This window comes from Erinaceus europaeus, chromosome 20 (assembly GCF_950295315.1).
Source record: "Erinaceus europaeus chromosome 20, mEriEur2.1, whole genome shotgun sequence".
NCBI classification, from domain to species: domain Eukaryota; kingdom Metazoa; phylum Chordata; class Mammalia; order Eulipotyphla; family Erinaceidae; genus Erinaceus; species Erinaceus europaeus.
Genome location: NC_080181.1, coordinates 58,130,586 through 58,146,540, shown reverse-complemented (window position 1 = coordinate 58,146,540; position 15,955 = coordinate 58,130,586). Strand labels below are relative to the sequence as shown.

The 15,955-nt window shown below is 63.1% G+C and overlaps 1 protein-coding gene across 1 annotated transcript; it reads left to right on the top strand.

Moving 5' to 3' along the window:
* The first annotated feature begins 4,132 nt into the window (after nt 1-4,132).
* CTSH (cathepsin H) lies at nt 4,133-15,130 on the top strand. The gene is made up of 12 exons (XM_007517543.3): nt 4,133-4,269; nt 6,958-6,989; nt 8,088-8,193; nt 8,475-8,545; nt 9,691-9,795; nt 10,105-10,191; nt 10,407-10,462; nt 11,118-11,199; nt 13,349-13,417; nt 13,642-13,748; nt 14,721-14,846; nt 14,964-15,130. The coding sequence occupies exons 1-12, from the start codon at nt 4,182-4,184 to the stop codon at nt 15,037-15,039; spliced, it is 1,005 nt and encodes a 334-aa protein (XP_007517605.1). The 5' UTR covers nt 4,133-4,181; the 3' UTR covers nt 15,040-15,130.
* The last annotated feature ends 825 nt before the right edge of the window (nt 15,131-15,955 follow it).

Genomic DNA, 15,955 nt, shown 5'->3' with positions numbered 1-15,955 from the left:
GTCCACCGCCCACAGGCCTGCCTTCAGGGGGATGTCTGCAGGTCCCAGCTGTGTCTGGGCATCTGGGCTGGGGCTGCACCCCCAGCTGTGAGGCTCCTCTCCAGGCCTGGCCAGTGGCCGGTGGGAGCCACAGGGAGGCCCCCACACTGGGCTGGGGTCCCAGCCTGGGCACAGGCCAACTGGGGCTGGGGGCGTACAGTACACCCAACACAAATGGGCCAGACTTGGCCCTGAGGGGGACATCTCTGACTCTCCAGTTAGCTAATGTGAAACCCGGGTGAAGCGCCCTCTGGATGGGGGCCCAGCCTAGCAGCGGGGCCTGCCGGGGCCTGGGTGTCGCCCGCCCCATGCCCTGTGGCGGCCCTCTGAGGGCTCCTAGGCCCTGAACCCCGGCTTCCCAGGCAGTGGAGCCCCGCGGAGGGTGTCACCCTGGGGGCCGTCCCCCGGGCAAGAATGCAGCGGAGGCGTTGGCCGGCCCAGAGCAGCTGCTACCTGGTGTGTCCGCACACCTGTCTGCCCGCCCCCAGGCACCGGCCATGCCCCCACCCTGTCCCACCTGGGCCAGCAGGCGAGGGGATGCCCACGACACTGGCTCGGCCTGTGCGTCTGCCCTTTTGGGTCACCGCCGCCCCCACCAGGCGCCCAGCACACGGCACCCGGTTGCGCAAGCCAGACGCTGAGGTCACCGCCTCCCACGCCAGAGCTGATCTGGCCCTCCCCAGCTGGGCCACCGCCCTGCTGCCGCCCCCAGACCAGCACTGCCGACAGCCAACCCCCTCTCCCAACGTGCTAGGGCCCCAGAACCCCCCAGTGGGCTGAGACTGACACTGCTGTTTCTGTCCACTATTAAAAAACAACTTGGAGAAACCGTTAGATGACTATTGATTTATTTAAAAACAGCAAGCAGTCTGGGGGCAGGGGAGGGCAGGTGTCAGTGCACCAGTTAAGTGCACATAGTACAAAGCACAAGCACCCATGAAAGGACCCAGGTTTGAGGCCCCACTCCCCACCTGCAGAGAGGAAGTTTCACAAGCAGTGAAGCAGGTCTGCGGGTGTCTCTCTGTCTCTCTCCTTCTCTATCTTCCCCTCCTCTCTCAATTCCTCTCTGTCCTATCCAATAAAACGGGGGGAAACGTCTGCCAGGAGCAGTGGATTCATAGTGCTGGCACCAAGCCCCAGAGATAACCCTGGGGGCAAAAAAAATGTGTGTGTGTGTGTGTGTGAGAGAGAGAGAGAGAGAGAAGAGAGAGAGAGAAAAAACATCGACCTGGACACAGGACTTGCAAGCCTGAGTCTCCCAAGTGGGCTCCCGGGGCTCACTCCCTCCCCTCTTGCCTTGGCCACGCGGCTTCCGGCAGTGACCCCAGCAGCCCTGTCTGCCTTGCAGTCAGAAAGCAACAGCCCCCAACTCCCCTTGTGGCCTTGGGGTTCAGCCGGGCCCTGTGCAAGGCAGGCACCCCACCCAGTGAGGGGCTCCTCTGGTTCCCCAAATGGGCCTTTCTGTAAGCAGCCTGGAGGCGCTCTGCATCCAGTTTCTCTAAAGGGCCTGAGAGTGGCCAGAGATCAGAGGCCCAGGATGGGGGTGGACCTGGAGGAGCAGCCTTGAGGGACGCGGAGGCGAGTGGGCCTGGTGGGTGGTGCAGGTGGGACCCCAGGTCTGCAGGGAGGGACCCCAGGTGCCCGGAGGGCTGCAGCTGGAACCTACAGAGCCTGACTGCCCTCTTCCTTCTCAGGCGGGGCAGGAATGTGCGAGTGCCCAAGTGTGTACTGAGCAATTAGCACCCTGGCCAGGTGCCCTGTGAGCCATGGGCCTGCCAGGAAGGGGAGGGGGGCAGGCGGCCTCAGCCTTTTCCCCTTCCCCCCCATAGTGGGACTGTCAGCCTCCAGATCTCAGAGGGTGGGCCCCACAGGCCACTGGGACCCTGGAGTCAGGGCCTGGATGGTGAGGCTGGCCCCACTAGCCTAAGCTCCCTCCCCCCATCACCCAACCAGCCTTGGGGTCGGGTCACAGCTCCCTACCCCCGTCAAGGACTGCCAGCCCCCTGGCCCAGGTCAGGGCTTTTGGAGGGCTCAGCACTGTTGCTTGCTGGAGTCACCCTCAGACCCCACAGGTCCCCCCACTGTGCCTGGTCCTGAGTCAGGCCCCCTGGCTCCCTCCTGCTCCCCAACCTCATCCTGACTCTGCCATGAAGGGTCCACTGGGCCTGGGGGGACAGCCTGTTGACCCTACATGAGACCCCACCCTCTCTGTAAGGGCCCTGCACCTCGAAGGTGACTGACATCAAGATGGGTCCCCAAGAGTCCAACAGGTCAAGAGTCCAGACAGGCCCCCAGTGTCCAGACAGGCCTCCAGTGTCCAGACAGGCTTCCAGTGTCCAGACAGGCCCTAATGTCCAGACAGGCCCCCAGTATCCAGACAGGCCCCCAATGTCCAGACAGGCCTCCAGTGTCCAGACAGGCCCCCAGTATCCAGACAGGCCCCCAATGTCCACACAGGCCCCCAGTGTCCCGACAGGCCCCCAGTGTCCAGACAGGCCCCCAATGTCCAGACAGGCCTCCAGTGTCCAGACAGGCCTACAGTGTCCCGACAGGCCCCCAGTAACCAGACAGGCCCCCAATGTCCAGACAGGCCCCCAGTGTCCAGACAGGCCTCCAGTGTCCAGACAGGCCTCCAGTGTCCAGACAGGCCTCCAGTGTCCAGACAGGCTTCCAGTGTCCAGACAGGCCTCCAGTGTCCAGACAGGCCTCCAGTGTCCAGACAGGCTTCCAGTGTCCAGACAGGCCCTAATGTCCAGACAGGCCCCCAGTGTCCCGACAGGCCCCCAGTGTCCAGACAGGCCTCCAGTGTCCAGACAGGCCTCCAGTGTCCAGACAGGCCCCCAGTGTCCAGACAGGCCTCCAGTGTCCAGACAGGCCTCCAGTGTCCAGACAGGCCCCCAGTATCCAGACAGGCCCCCAATGTCCAGACAGGCCTCCAGTGTCCCGACAGGCCCCCAGTATCCAGACAGGCCCCCAATGTCCAGACAGGCCTCCAGTGTCCAGACAGGCCCCCTATGTCCAGACAGGCCTCCAGTGTCCAGACAGGCCTCCAGTGTCCAGACAGGCCCCCAGTGTCCAGACAGGCCCCTATGTCCAGACAGACCCCCAGGATGCCAGGCCCCCTCCCCCAGATCAAGCATGTGAATTATTTCCGAGGGACTCTGGGGACACTGACCACCTGCAGAGTGGGGGGGCCTTCATCAGAATCTCCACAGAAACAGCCCCCAAGGACACCCCCCCAGCAGGGAGACACTGTCACCAGCGCCCTCCTCATCCATCCTGGGGACCCAGGCCCTGTCCCATCCTCAGCTCAGGATCCGAGCCTCAGTTTCCCTTTCTGTACTCGGACCCTGAGTCTGCCAGGAAAATGACAGCATCTGGGAGGCCCAGTCCAGGGCGCCATGTCCACAGGCGGCACCCTCAGCTCCCCCTCCCAAGGCCTGAAGCACCCCACTTCATTTTAATAAGATTCCTGATAGACTCACACATGATTAATTGATCAAGTTCACTTTTCTATATTTATTTACTTATTCCCTTTTGTTGCCCTTGTTGTTTTATTGCTGTAGTTATTATTGTTGTTATTGATGTCGTTGTTGGATAGGACAGAGAGAAAAGGAGAGAGGAGGGGAAGACAGAGAGGGGGAGGAGAGAAAGACAGACACCTGCAGACCTGCTTCAACGCCTGTGAAGTGACTCCCCTGCAGGTGGGGAGCCGGGGGCTCGAACCGGGATCCTTACGCCGGTCCTTGTGCTTTGCGCCATGTTCATTTGACCCACTGCGCTACCGCCCGACCCCCTGAATTACTACTTTAATTGAACTGTTACAGCCAGCTCCCTCTGCCTCCTCCTGCCTAGCGAAAAGGGGCCACAGACTGCTCAGGGGAGACGTAGGAGTGGGGTGGGGTCTCAGGAGGAACTGGAGCCTGGTGAGGAGACAGCAGTGAGAGGGGCACACTGGAAGGGCAGGGAAGGAGGTTCCATCCTCTCATCCACAGACCTCAGCCCAGGAACGGCAGGGGGAAGGGGGCACCCTCCATGGGCTGGCAGGAGGGGCGGGGGACAGAGACGGCCCCGCCCCCGGGCCATCCAGCCCGCCCTTCCCCCTTCCCCTGGGCCTCAGCAGTGCCGCGGCCAACGCCGGGATGTGGGCCTCGCTGTGGCTTCTCTGCGTGGGGGCTCTGCTGCCGGGACCTCCAGCCTGCCATGCCTCCACGCCCGCGAGCACACGAGGTACTGGGGGGCCAGACCAGGCTGGGGGTACAGACCCAGGCTCTCGCTGGGCTCTCTGAGGTCCCGAGTGCTGGGGGTCTTGGATGGGGAGGCGGAGGCAGTGGGCACAGGTGCTGGGGGACTGGGATGGGGAGGCGGTGGGCACAGGTGCTGGGGGTCTGGGATGGGGAGGCGGTGGGCACAGGTGCTGGGGGTCTGGGATGGGGAGGCGGTGGGCACAGGTGCTGGGGGTCTGGGATGGGGAGGCGGTGGGCACAGGTGCTGGGGGTCTGGGATGGGGAGGCGGTGGGCACAGGTGCTGGGGGACTGGGATGGGGAGGTGGTGGGGAGCCTCAGGGCACAGTCCCCATATGCCAGAGGGAGAGCAAGGGGGTAGAGTCCAGGGTCCCTACGAAGCCACGGCACTGGCCCCCGCCGCCCCACCTGGGGACAGAGGACTTTGCCCGGAAAACCAGGCTTTCCGGCACTTTCTGGGGGGAGCCCTGGGCACCCATAGGTGGCTGTTCAGGGAGGGAAAATCAGGTGGGGAAGTCCCACCCAGGAACCATCCCGGCCAGGTGGGCTGACCCACCTGGGCCCAGAGCCCCTCCAGACCCAAGGCCCCCACACCCTACCGGCTCAGAGCCCCCAAGACCGCCACCTGACCCCCTGCGGTGGGGGTGGGAGGCAGGGTGCCTCTGGCCTGCAGAAGCCAGGAGGGGCCTGTGCAGGAAAGTCCCCACAGCAGAGCAGGATGGGGAAGTGTGTGGCCACAGGCGGCAGGCTGTCCACGCCAGAGTGCGCCCTCCTGCCCCAAGGGATCTACCAGGTGCCACTCTCCTCCCCTAGGAGAGCCCTGGGCCCCTCCAGGGTGCCCCTCTGCAGAGCAGAGCACCCCTGGTTGCTGGGGAAAGGGCCCTGGGATGAATGAGGAGCCCGCCACATCCTGCCTCAGAGCTGGTCCTGGCAGAGCCTGCACCCCCTCCCCAGGTGGGATGCCCTGAACCCTACGCAGGGATCCTCTGAGCCCTCTCTCCCCTCTCCCTGAGGTGGAACACCCTGAACCCCTACTCAGGGCTGCTCTGAGCCCCCTCCCCAAGTGGGACGCCCTGAACCCCTACTCAGGGCTGCTCTGAGCCCCCTCCCCAAGTGGGACGCCCTGAACCCCTACTCAGGGCTACTCTGAGCCCCCTCCCCAAGTGGGACGCCCTGAACCCCTACTCAGGGCTGCTCTGAGCCCCCTCCCCATAAGGGTTCCAAATCTTCAAGCTAGGAGCGTGCAGCTGGGCACAGAGAAGCTGTGAGTGAGCCCCCAGACTCCTGTGGGCAGAGCTGATCTAGGGGCCCATCTCAGCCTGAGTGGGGGGCAGGCAGAGGGGCTTCAGGGCCCAGAGGTGTCAGCCAAGGGGTCCCCACCGCATGACCGGCGCACGTTCCAGAAGCTGCTGTCACGCCCGGGGGCCAGGAGGCAGCTGGCTGAGCAGGGGCCGGCCTGGGTAGCCTCCGGGGTGGTGGGTGGCGCCTTGGGCTCCCGTGAGCAGCAGCACAGCCCACTCACCGGCTGTTCCGGATTGCACAACCCACACCTGAGGCGGCTGACCGACCCCGCCTGGGTCATTACTCAACCCTGAGTGGGTTCTCGTGACGCTCAGAGGAAATGAAACTAGTGTGTGTGCACACTTCTGTTCTCACTGTTGCATGAAAAGGTTGGGAAGGGGCATGCCGGGGCAGGGCGGCACCCGCTGAACCCAGCCCTCAGAGCAGAGCAGAGCAGAGCAGAGCAGAGCGCGAGGACCCGTGTTCAAGCCGTCGATTCCCTACTGGGGGGAAGGGGCTTCACAAGTGGCAAAGCAGGGCTGCAACTGCCTCTCTTTCTCTCCCTATCTCCCTTCCCCTCTTGATTTCTGAGCGTATCAGATAAATAATTAAAATTATTTTTAATGCTTTTTTAATGAGAGAGACAGACAGACCATGAGGAAGCCCAGAGTCCTGCTGAGTCCTGGCTGGTGGTGCCAGGGACAGAAACTGGGAGCCCGGAGCCTCGGGCAGGCGGGTCTTGTGCAGAAGTACTACGCGGTCTTCCCCGCCCTGTGAGCAATTCTTCTGAGGAGCTTGGGGAGTCGGGGATAAGCTTTTGCTCCTGAGGATAAAGCTCCCTGAGTAGGGCCAGAGCCTGAGGAGGAGGAAGACGGTCTGAGGGGAGAGGAGAGGGGCCTCCAGGCAGCCCTGAGTAGGGGTTCAGGGTGTCCCACCTGGGGAGGGGGCTCAGACAGCTCCTGAACCCTAACAGATCAGGACCCCCGAGTCTTGCCTGGCTGAGCAAGGCCCCGTGTGGAGTCCTGCACCCTCCCCCTCATGTGTGGCCTCAGTGCCTGGCCCTGCAGCGAAAGTGGGGGAGCTGCCCCACCCAGTCCACCCTGGAGGCTGCAGTTTGACCTTCCCTCTGCCCGTCCCGGGTGGGTGCTGACCTGGGGGCACTCCTCAGGGGGCACCTCACTCCCCAGGGTGCCAGCAGCCCACGTCGCGGCCCCCAGCAGCAGCCCCACTGACAGCTGCTTCTCAGAGCTCACTGGGGTGCAGGAGCAGTGAGGGCCAGGCTCTTCACGGCGCCTGCGTTCAGGACGCCGTCTCGGGGGCTTCAGACTCGGTCAAGTCCCTGAAGGCGCAAACCAGCTCTGAACAACCCGCTTTCCCCTGTCTTTCCGGCAGAGACGCTTCACTTCAAGTCATGGCTGTCACAGGTCAGTACCTGACTTCTTTCTTTTTTAAAAAAATAGACTGATTGATTGATTTTCCCTTTTGTTGCCCTTGTTTATTGTTGTAGTTATTATTATTGTTGTTATTGATGTCATCGTTGTTGGATAGAACAGAGAGAAATGGAGAGAGGAGGGGAAGACAGAGACGGGGAAAGACAGACACCTGCAGACCTGCTTCACCGCCTGTGAAGCGACTCACTCCCCTGCAGGTGGGGAGCTGGGGGCTCAAACCCGGATCCTTACGCCGGTCCCTGCGCTTTGCGCCACGTGTGCTTAACCCGCTGCGCTACTGCCCGACCCCCAACTTTTTTTCTGGGGCACTTCCTGCTTCTTGCTTTGTCAGACCAAAGGGGGCCAGACTGAAAGAGGCCGGAGCCTTGCAGAGACGGGTTCCTGGGGCCGGCCAGGCAGAGGCGCACCTGGCTAACCACACACAGTATAAGCACAGGGACCTGTGCAAGGAATTGGGTTTGAGTCCCTGCTCCCCACATGCAGGGGAAGACACTTTCCAAGCAGTGACTGTCTGTCTGCAGGTGTCTCTCTTTATCTCTCTCTCCTCTCTTGATCTCTCTCCTATCCAATAAAAATACAGAGAAAATAAAATAAAGGAAAACTGGCCAGGAACAGTGGATTTATAGTGCTGGCACCGAGCCCCACAGAAAACCCTGGAGGCAATAAAATAAATAAAAAGATAGAAAGAACTAGATGGGGGGGCGGGGCAGCAGCATAACTGGTCAAGCACACAGTACGAAGCATAAGGCCCAGGTTCAAGCCCCCACTCCCCATCTGCAGTGCTGGGAGAGACACTTCACAAGCTGTGAAGCAGGGCTGCAGGCATCTCTCTCAATTTCTCTCTGTCCCATCCAATAAAATGGGAAAAATGGCCTCTGGGAGCAGTGGATTCATAGTGCCGGCACCAAGCCCCAGTGATAACCCTGGAGGCAGAGAGAGAGACAGAGAGCAGGAAGCCCTCCCCTGAGGAACCTGAGGTTCACGGCACGGAGAGTGAGGATCACTGGGAAGGGCCGGGCGCAGGGGCCGAGTCTAGCCGCGTGACAAGCCGCCGCCCTGCCGTCGTTCCAGCACCAGAAGCAGTACAGCGCTGAGGAGTACCCACAACGGCTGCACAACTTCCTCCGGGCGCGCAGGACCATCAGCCGGCACAACTCGGGGAACCACACCTTCCAAAGTAGCCGGGCCGGGGGACTGGAGACCTGGGGGGCGGGGGTGTGGGCCCCTGGCCAAGCCCCGGCCTCCGTACACCGGGGAGTCCTCTCATGGGCTGGTGCCGGGCCGGCCAGTAGAGCTGGCATCTTGGGGGTGGCGGCGGGGGGCCGGGCGGCCCCCACCGGGGACATTGCCCCACAGACACCCAGGCGTGGAGGATGGGTGCCAGCACGCACGAGGCCAGGGTGGCACTTCCGGGACTCCTGTCCTGCTCTCCCAGCATCTGTCTCCCCCCCTTCCCAGTGGGGCTGAACCAGTTTTCAGACATGACCTTCGATGAGATCAGACGCATGTACCTGTGGACACAGCCTCAGGTGGGTGGAGCCCAGGCCCAGGGCAGGCAGATCTTGCAGGGCGGGGCGGGCGGGGTGAGCCCTCAGCCCAGCTGCACTGCTGGGGGACACCCCGGCACCCAGGGAATCATGAAGGCAAGCTCTGGGGGGGGTCGTGGAAGTGAGGAGCCCCGCTATCAGAAAGGCCTTTCTAAAACAAGCAGCACACCTAACTGACGAGGTCAACAGCTAACAGAGGACTGCCTGAGTGGGAGACCGTGAATTTTCTTTCAGTCACCCAGACTGATTAGCTTTTGATTCTCTCCAGTAACATCCAGGAGACCAGAAACATATGAAGGTTTTGATGCCAGGGTACTTGAGGTTAGAAATGTTTTCAACATGACAGCAAAGGAGGGAAGCAAGAGATGAGTTCGTGTCCTGCTTGCTGTGGGGAATGGCACAGGAGCTGCAGGTTTTGCCACTGGGAAGGCCACTGATGGGCTGGACACTTTCAGGAAAGCAAAGAACAGGGCAAGTCACTATTTGCACTATGGGACGATACGGAGACCTTAGGATTTTTCACGACATTCCATTAGCGTTCTAAGAGAACACATATCAAAATGAAGAGACAACCCAAAGGTCACGGTCTCCACTGCCACCGAGCAATCACCACCTGTAGGCTCACTGGCATCAGACATGTTGCCAGGGTTCCTGGCTCTGTAAACATGCTCAGCCTCACTCCAGGTTTCCTCCATGGGCTCTCGCACCAGGAAACCCATCAGAAACTTGGCTGATAAGAAGAGTCTCCATGTTGTAGAATTCCAGGGGGCATGTAGGCCTCTGCCCACTGCGGTTGCCTTGTCCCAGGGGGTCTTGAGAAAGGACCCAGAGCCAGAAGGTGAGATTCTAGACGTCAAACTGGACTGGGATGAAGTCAAGGGCCAACAGGGAATGAAGTGCTCTGTGTGGTCAGGTGGAAAGGCAGCTGCCACCTAGCTTCCATTTGGTGCACTGTCTACTTCTGTTCAGCATCTAAAAGAGACTCAAATCCTTTTGAGAAGATGGCTAATCTTAGCCTCTTTATTTACAAATAATAAAGAATCATAGCTTAAGAAAGGAAGGAAGGAAGGAAGGAAGGAAGGAAGGAAGGCCTGTCCCCTGAAATCCCGCCCATCTGGTCCTTGCAGAACTGCTCGGCCACCAGAGGGAACTATGTCCGGGGCACTGGCCCCTACCCGCCCTCGATGGACTGGCGTAAGAAGGGCAAGTTCGTGTCCCCAGTGAAGAACCAGGTTTGGTGCCACCAGCCCCTCCCCAAAGGCCACCTTCTCTGCTTCCTGCAGGAGGGCCACAGCACGGGACCCCGAGCTCTCTCCTCAGGGTGCCCGCCTGGAGGCTGGCGAGGCCCTTCTGGGCCTGAATCAGGGCCGCAGCTTCCTGACAGTTGGAGGTGGGAGGGCAAGAGGCGCCCTGCCGGGAAGGGGGGCCGGAGACGGGTTCAGGGCAGAGGGCCCGGTCCCCAGCACCCGGGGAGCAGCTTGGGTCCCGTTGTAGCCCAGAGGGCACGCGTGGCCAGGACTGAGCCCCACGCATGACCCTAGGGCAGCTGCGGGAGCTGCTGGACTTTTTCCACCACGGGGGCCCTGGAGTCCGCCGTCGCCATCGCCGGCGGGAAGCTGCTGTCCCTGGTGAGCACCAGTCCCGGCTGGTGGGCCTTGGGCCGGGCGGCCCTGACCATGAGCACAGGCCAGCAAGGGAAACGCCCAGCTCCGGGTGGCCAGCAGCAGGGTGCAAGACCGGGGCAGGGAGGGACAACGGAGGTGGTCGGCTGGGGCAGGGTCTCCCACCGGGCCCCAGCCCCCTGGAGGATGCCGCCAAGCTGAGCCCTGTGGCCCCCCTGCAGGCCGAGCAGCAGCTGGTGGACTGCGCCCAGGCCTTCAACAACCATGGCTGCCAAGGGTACGTGCCCACCCACCCCACCAGGGGGTGCCATGGCCACTGCGTAACAGAGACAGACAGATGCATGCCAATAGTCCATCCTGTCCCTTCCCTGCACCCCCACCCCAGCCAGCCTTTCTCCCCTCACGAGTGGCCATGGCTGGGAAGGTTAAGAGAATCTGAAGATTGAGAGCAGCACTCAAACCGAGGCCCACGGCTGTGCGGCACCCTTCTCCCACCTCCCTCAGGACCGGGCTCCCCCACCCAGTCCCTAGAAGGGCTTCTGCTGCAGCCCCCCTCAACCCCCCTCAGACCCTGAGGCCCGGCCCCCCAGCTCCTCCACCTGGGAAGACCAGCACATGGGAGGGAAGGCTGCTGGCCCACCCGCCAGCTCTGGGGCGCCTCGTTCTGACTCACTGACTCAGCTCAAATATGGCCAGAACGCAGGCAGCCTCTGGCAGGGCCAGACGGACATGGCAGTTGGGGTGGGGACAGGGGAACAAGCAACAAGTGTGTGTGTGGGGGATCCTGAGCCAGAGTCCCCAAGGGCCATGTGGCACAGCCTCTGCCCCAGCACAACTGGCCTGGCGCTCCTGCAGTGTAGGCTTTGGCCCCACCTCCTGGGGCCCGCAGCCCCTCCAGAGCTGCACCTGACCGATCGCTGTGCTACTTACAGGGGGCTGCCTAGCCAGGCCTTTGAGTACATCCACTATAACAAGGGCATCATGGGAGAGGACGCCTACCCCTACCGCGGACAGGTAACCAGCTCCCGCCCAGCCACAAGCAGGCCCGCTCCTCAAATTCCTTCCTTTACAGCCTCTGCGTGTTGACCAGCCCCTTCGGACATGCACCACCCAGACCCATGCGAGAAGAGACCTACACAGCCCACAACCCACACGGTAACAGGCCCATGAGGCAACAGGCCCATAAGGCCACAGGCCCACAGAACCACAGACCCACACAGCCACAGACCCACACAGCCACAGACCCACACAGCCACAGGCGCACACAGCCACAGGCGCACACAGAACCACAGACCCACACAGCCACAGGCGCACACAGAACCACAGACCCACACAGCCACAGACCCACACAGCCACAGATCCACACAGCCACAGGCCCACACAGCCACAGGCGCACACAGACACAGGCGCACACAGCCACAGGCGCACACAGCCAAAGACCCACACAGCCACAGACCCACACAGCCACAGGCCCACACAACCACAGGCCCACACAGCCACAGACCCACACAGCCACAGACCACACAGCCCACGGACCCACACAGCCACAGGCCCACACGGCCACAGACCCACACGGCCACAGGCCACAGACCAACACGGCCAAAGACCCACACGCCCACAGACCCACACAGCCACAGATCCACACAGCCACAGGCCCACACAGCCACAGGCGCACACAGACACAGGCGCACACAGCCACAGGCCCACACAGCCACAGACCCACACAGCCACAGACCACACAGCCCACAGACCCACACAGCCACAGGCCCACACGGCCACAGACCCACACGGCCACAGGACACAGGCCCACACGGCCAAAGACCCACACGCCCACAGGCCCACACGGCCAAAGACCCACACGCCCACAGACCAACACGGCCACAGTCCCACACGGCCACAGACCCACACGGCCACAGACCCACACGCCCACAGTCCCACACAGCCCACAGTCCCACACGGCCACAGGCCCACACGGCCACACGCCCACACGGCCACACGCCCACACGGCCACAGACCCACACGGCCACAGACCCACACGGCCACAGTCCCACACGCCCACAGTCCCACACAGCCCAAAGGCCCACACAGCCCACACAGCCCACAGACCCACACAGCCACAGACCCACACGGCCACAGACCCACACGCCCACAGACCCACACAGACCCACAGACCCACACAGCCACAGACCCACACAGCCACAGACCCACACAGCCCACAGGCCCACACGGCCACAGACCCACACGGCCACAGACCCACACGGCCACAGACCCACACGGCCACAGACCACACAGCCCACAGACCAACACGGCCACAGACCCACACGGCCACTGGCCCACACAGCCACTGGCCCACACGGCCACAGGCCCACACGGCCACAGACCACACGGCCACAGGCCCACACGGCCACAGACCCACACAGCCACAGGCCCACACGGCCACAGACCCACACGGCCACTGGCCCACACGGCCACTGGCCCACACGGCCACAGACCACACGGCCACAGGCCCACACGGCCACAGACCACACGGCCACAGGCCCACACGGCCACAGGCCCACACGGCCACAGGCCCACACGGCCACAGACCCACACGGCCACAGACCCACACGGCCACAGTCCCACACGGCCACAGGCTCACACAGCCACAGGCTCACACAGCCCACAGGCCCACACAGCCCACAGACCCACACAGCCACAGGCCCACACAGCCCATATGCCCACAGACCCACACGGCCACAGGCCCACACGGCCACAGACCCACACGGCCACAGACCCACATGGCCACAGACCACACAGCCCACAGACCAACACGGCCACAGACCCACAGCCCACAGACCCACACAGCCCACAGTCCCACATGCCCACAGGCCCACACGGCCACAGACCCACACAGCCACAGTCCCACACAGCCCACAGTCCCACACAGCCACAGGCCCACACAGCCCACAGGCCCACACAGCCCATATGCCCACAGACCCACACGGCCACAGACCAGTCCCTGTCCCCAGGCAGGTGTCCCGGGCTGAGGCAGGTTCCTGGGCCCCAGGCCAGACCCAGACCACAGCCACTAGAATGAAGGGAACATACCCTCAGTGCCCTGAGGAAGCCCCCGCCCAGACACCTGCAGACATGGGCGGCACCTCCTCCCTCTGCCCCCTAACAGGACGGGCGCTGCAAGTTCCAGCCTGAGAAGGCCATTGCCTTCGTGAACGACGTGGTCAACATCACGCTGGTGAGCAGGGTGATCAACCCAGCCTGTGGGGAGGACCGTGTCCCAGGACCCCCTCCCGCGGACCCCTGGCCCAGGCCACTGGGGGCACCAGGTGGGAGCTGCTCCGACAGCCTCTCCTCTCCTCCCTGCTGCCCTGGCCCTCCTCACTCCCGGGGACTCAGGTCTCTTGGCAGCTGGGCAAGGAGGCATTATTGTCCTAGTTGCTCAGCCCCATGTGTCCACAGAATGACGAGGAGGCCATGGTGGAGGCGGTGGCCTTCCACAACCCTGTGAGCTTTGCCTTCGAGGTGACCGATGACTTCATGATGTACAGAAAAGGCATCTACTCCAGGTGAACCGGCCAGCTGGCCACCCCACACCTAGCCCCAGCCACGGGCAGCCAGCCCCACACCCAGACACAGCCACGGAGCGGCCACCCCCACACAGATGCAGCCACAGGGCAGCCACCACACAGACACCAGTCGGCCACCCCCACACCCGGACACAGCCACAGGGCGGCCCCCCTACACAGACACAGCCACAGGGCAGCCACCACCACACAGACACAGCCACGGGGCGGCCACCCCCACACAGACACAGCCACGGGGCGGCCACCCCCCCACACAGACACAGCCACAGGGCGGCCACCCCCCCACACAGACACAGCCACTGGGCGGCCACCCCCACACACAGACATAGCCACGGGGCGGCCACCCCCACACACAGACACAGCCACGAGGCGGCCACCCCCACACAGACACAGCCATGGGGCAGCCACCCCCACACAGACACTGCCACGGGCAGCCACCCACACACACAGACACTGCCACGGGGCGGCCACCCCCACACAGACGCAGCCACGGGGCGGCCACCCCCACACCCAGACACAGCCACGGGGCGGCCACCCCCACACAGACACAACCACAGGGCGGCCACCCCCACACCCAGACACAGCCATGGGGCAGCCAGCCCAGTAGCTCCCTCCTCTCCAAAGAGCCTCGGTGGAAAATGCTGGGTGTGGGGCAGTAGGATCAGCACACCCACACACCCCTCTGCCCCCAAGCTGCTGTCCCTCCCCTGCCCTCCTGCCACATGTCAACTCTGCTAGTCTGTCCTTGTCAAGTTTCTGTTTCCCCTCACGGGAGCAGGTTTTCTGATGTATTTCCCCCTCCCCCAGTGCCCTGTCCCCCTGGGGAATACCCAAGGGCCACAGGAGGGCCACGGCAGGCCGGGACAGGAGAGCTCAGCGGGCAGCCCAGGGGAGGCGAGGTCTTGGGGCACCCCTTCACATCTATTCCAGACCCTCTTTCTCTCCCCTCTGCAGTACTTCCTGTCATAAGACCCCAGACAAAGTGAACCACGCGGTGTTGGCCGTGGGGTACGGAGAGAAAGATGGGGTGCCCTACTGGATTGTGAAGAACTCTTGGGGGCCCTACTGGGGCATGAACGGGTAGGCAGGCCCTGGCGTCTGCGGCCCTTGGGTGGGGCGCGGGGAGGCGGAGGGGTGGGCAGTGGGCGCCATGTGGAGGCCGGCCGGCAGCTGCAGAGCTCGCATCCTCTCCCCCAGGTACTTCCTCATCGAGCGCGGGAAGAATATGTGCGGGCTGGCGGCCTGCGCCTCCTACCCCATCCCCCAGGTGTGAGCGTCCCGGGCCGGCACGGCTGCACGCGGAGGACACCCCCAGCGATGGGCCCAGAGGGCCACAGGCCCCAATAAACAGCCACTTCCGAGAAGCTCCCTGCTCCTGCGTGCTGCTGTGCACTCGCTCCTGGGGGTGGGCCAAGCACTGTCCCCCAGGGAGGAAGGACAGACAGACGTGGGGTCCCGGGTCAGGGTCAGAGACATCACCGCCGGGTATCTGCCTTGACATGCACCCAGCCCGGGGTTCTAGGCCCGGTACCACACGGCAGGCCATGCAGCAGTGGGGGAAGCTGTGGTGTCATCAGAGCAGCGTGTGGGACCTACTTCCATCTACAGAAGGGGGGCGAGGCCGACACTTCTTCCTGCAGAGCCGGGGGTGCACTAAGGACCATGGGGCCCCAACACTCAGGCTCCAGCACCTACCTGCCCTGGGCAGCGGGGCTTTCTGTGACGGGCGCAGCTAGACCCTGTAGTCGGCTCCGTGGGCGGCCGGGACACTGACAGTCTCAGGGCAGGGGGTGGGGGGGCGCTGGACCGAGCCACTGCGCCCCCTCCCTCCACAAGGCTGGCCAGCCTGTTCGGAGCCCCCCCACCCCCGCCAGCTCCCACTCCTCTAGACGTCCTTGCTAGTCTGAACGTTGAGCTGTAAAACAGGCAAAACTTCTGACTTCACCTTTGCACCCCTCAAGAGCACCAGAGCCAGTCAGCTCAGCACCCATAGACTGATAGGCCGCAGGCAACGTGGGGTGCTGCCCCTGCAGGGCCTGCGAAGGCCTCCCCAGGGCCAGCCCCGAAGCTCCTGTGAGTGGGACACTGTTAGGACACCCTGGGGAAAAGGCAGGCAGGAAAGCGGGAGGGGCCTTGGAAGCTGCGCAAACCTTGGGTTTGCCTTGGAGGCCGGCAAACCCTGGCAAACC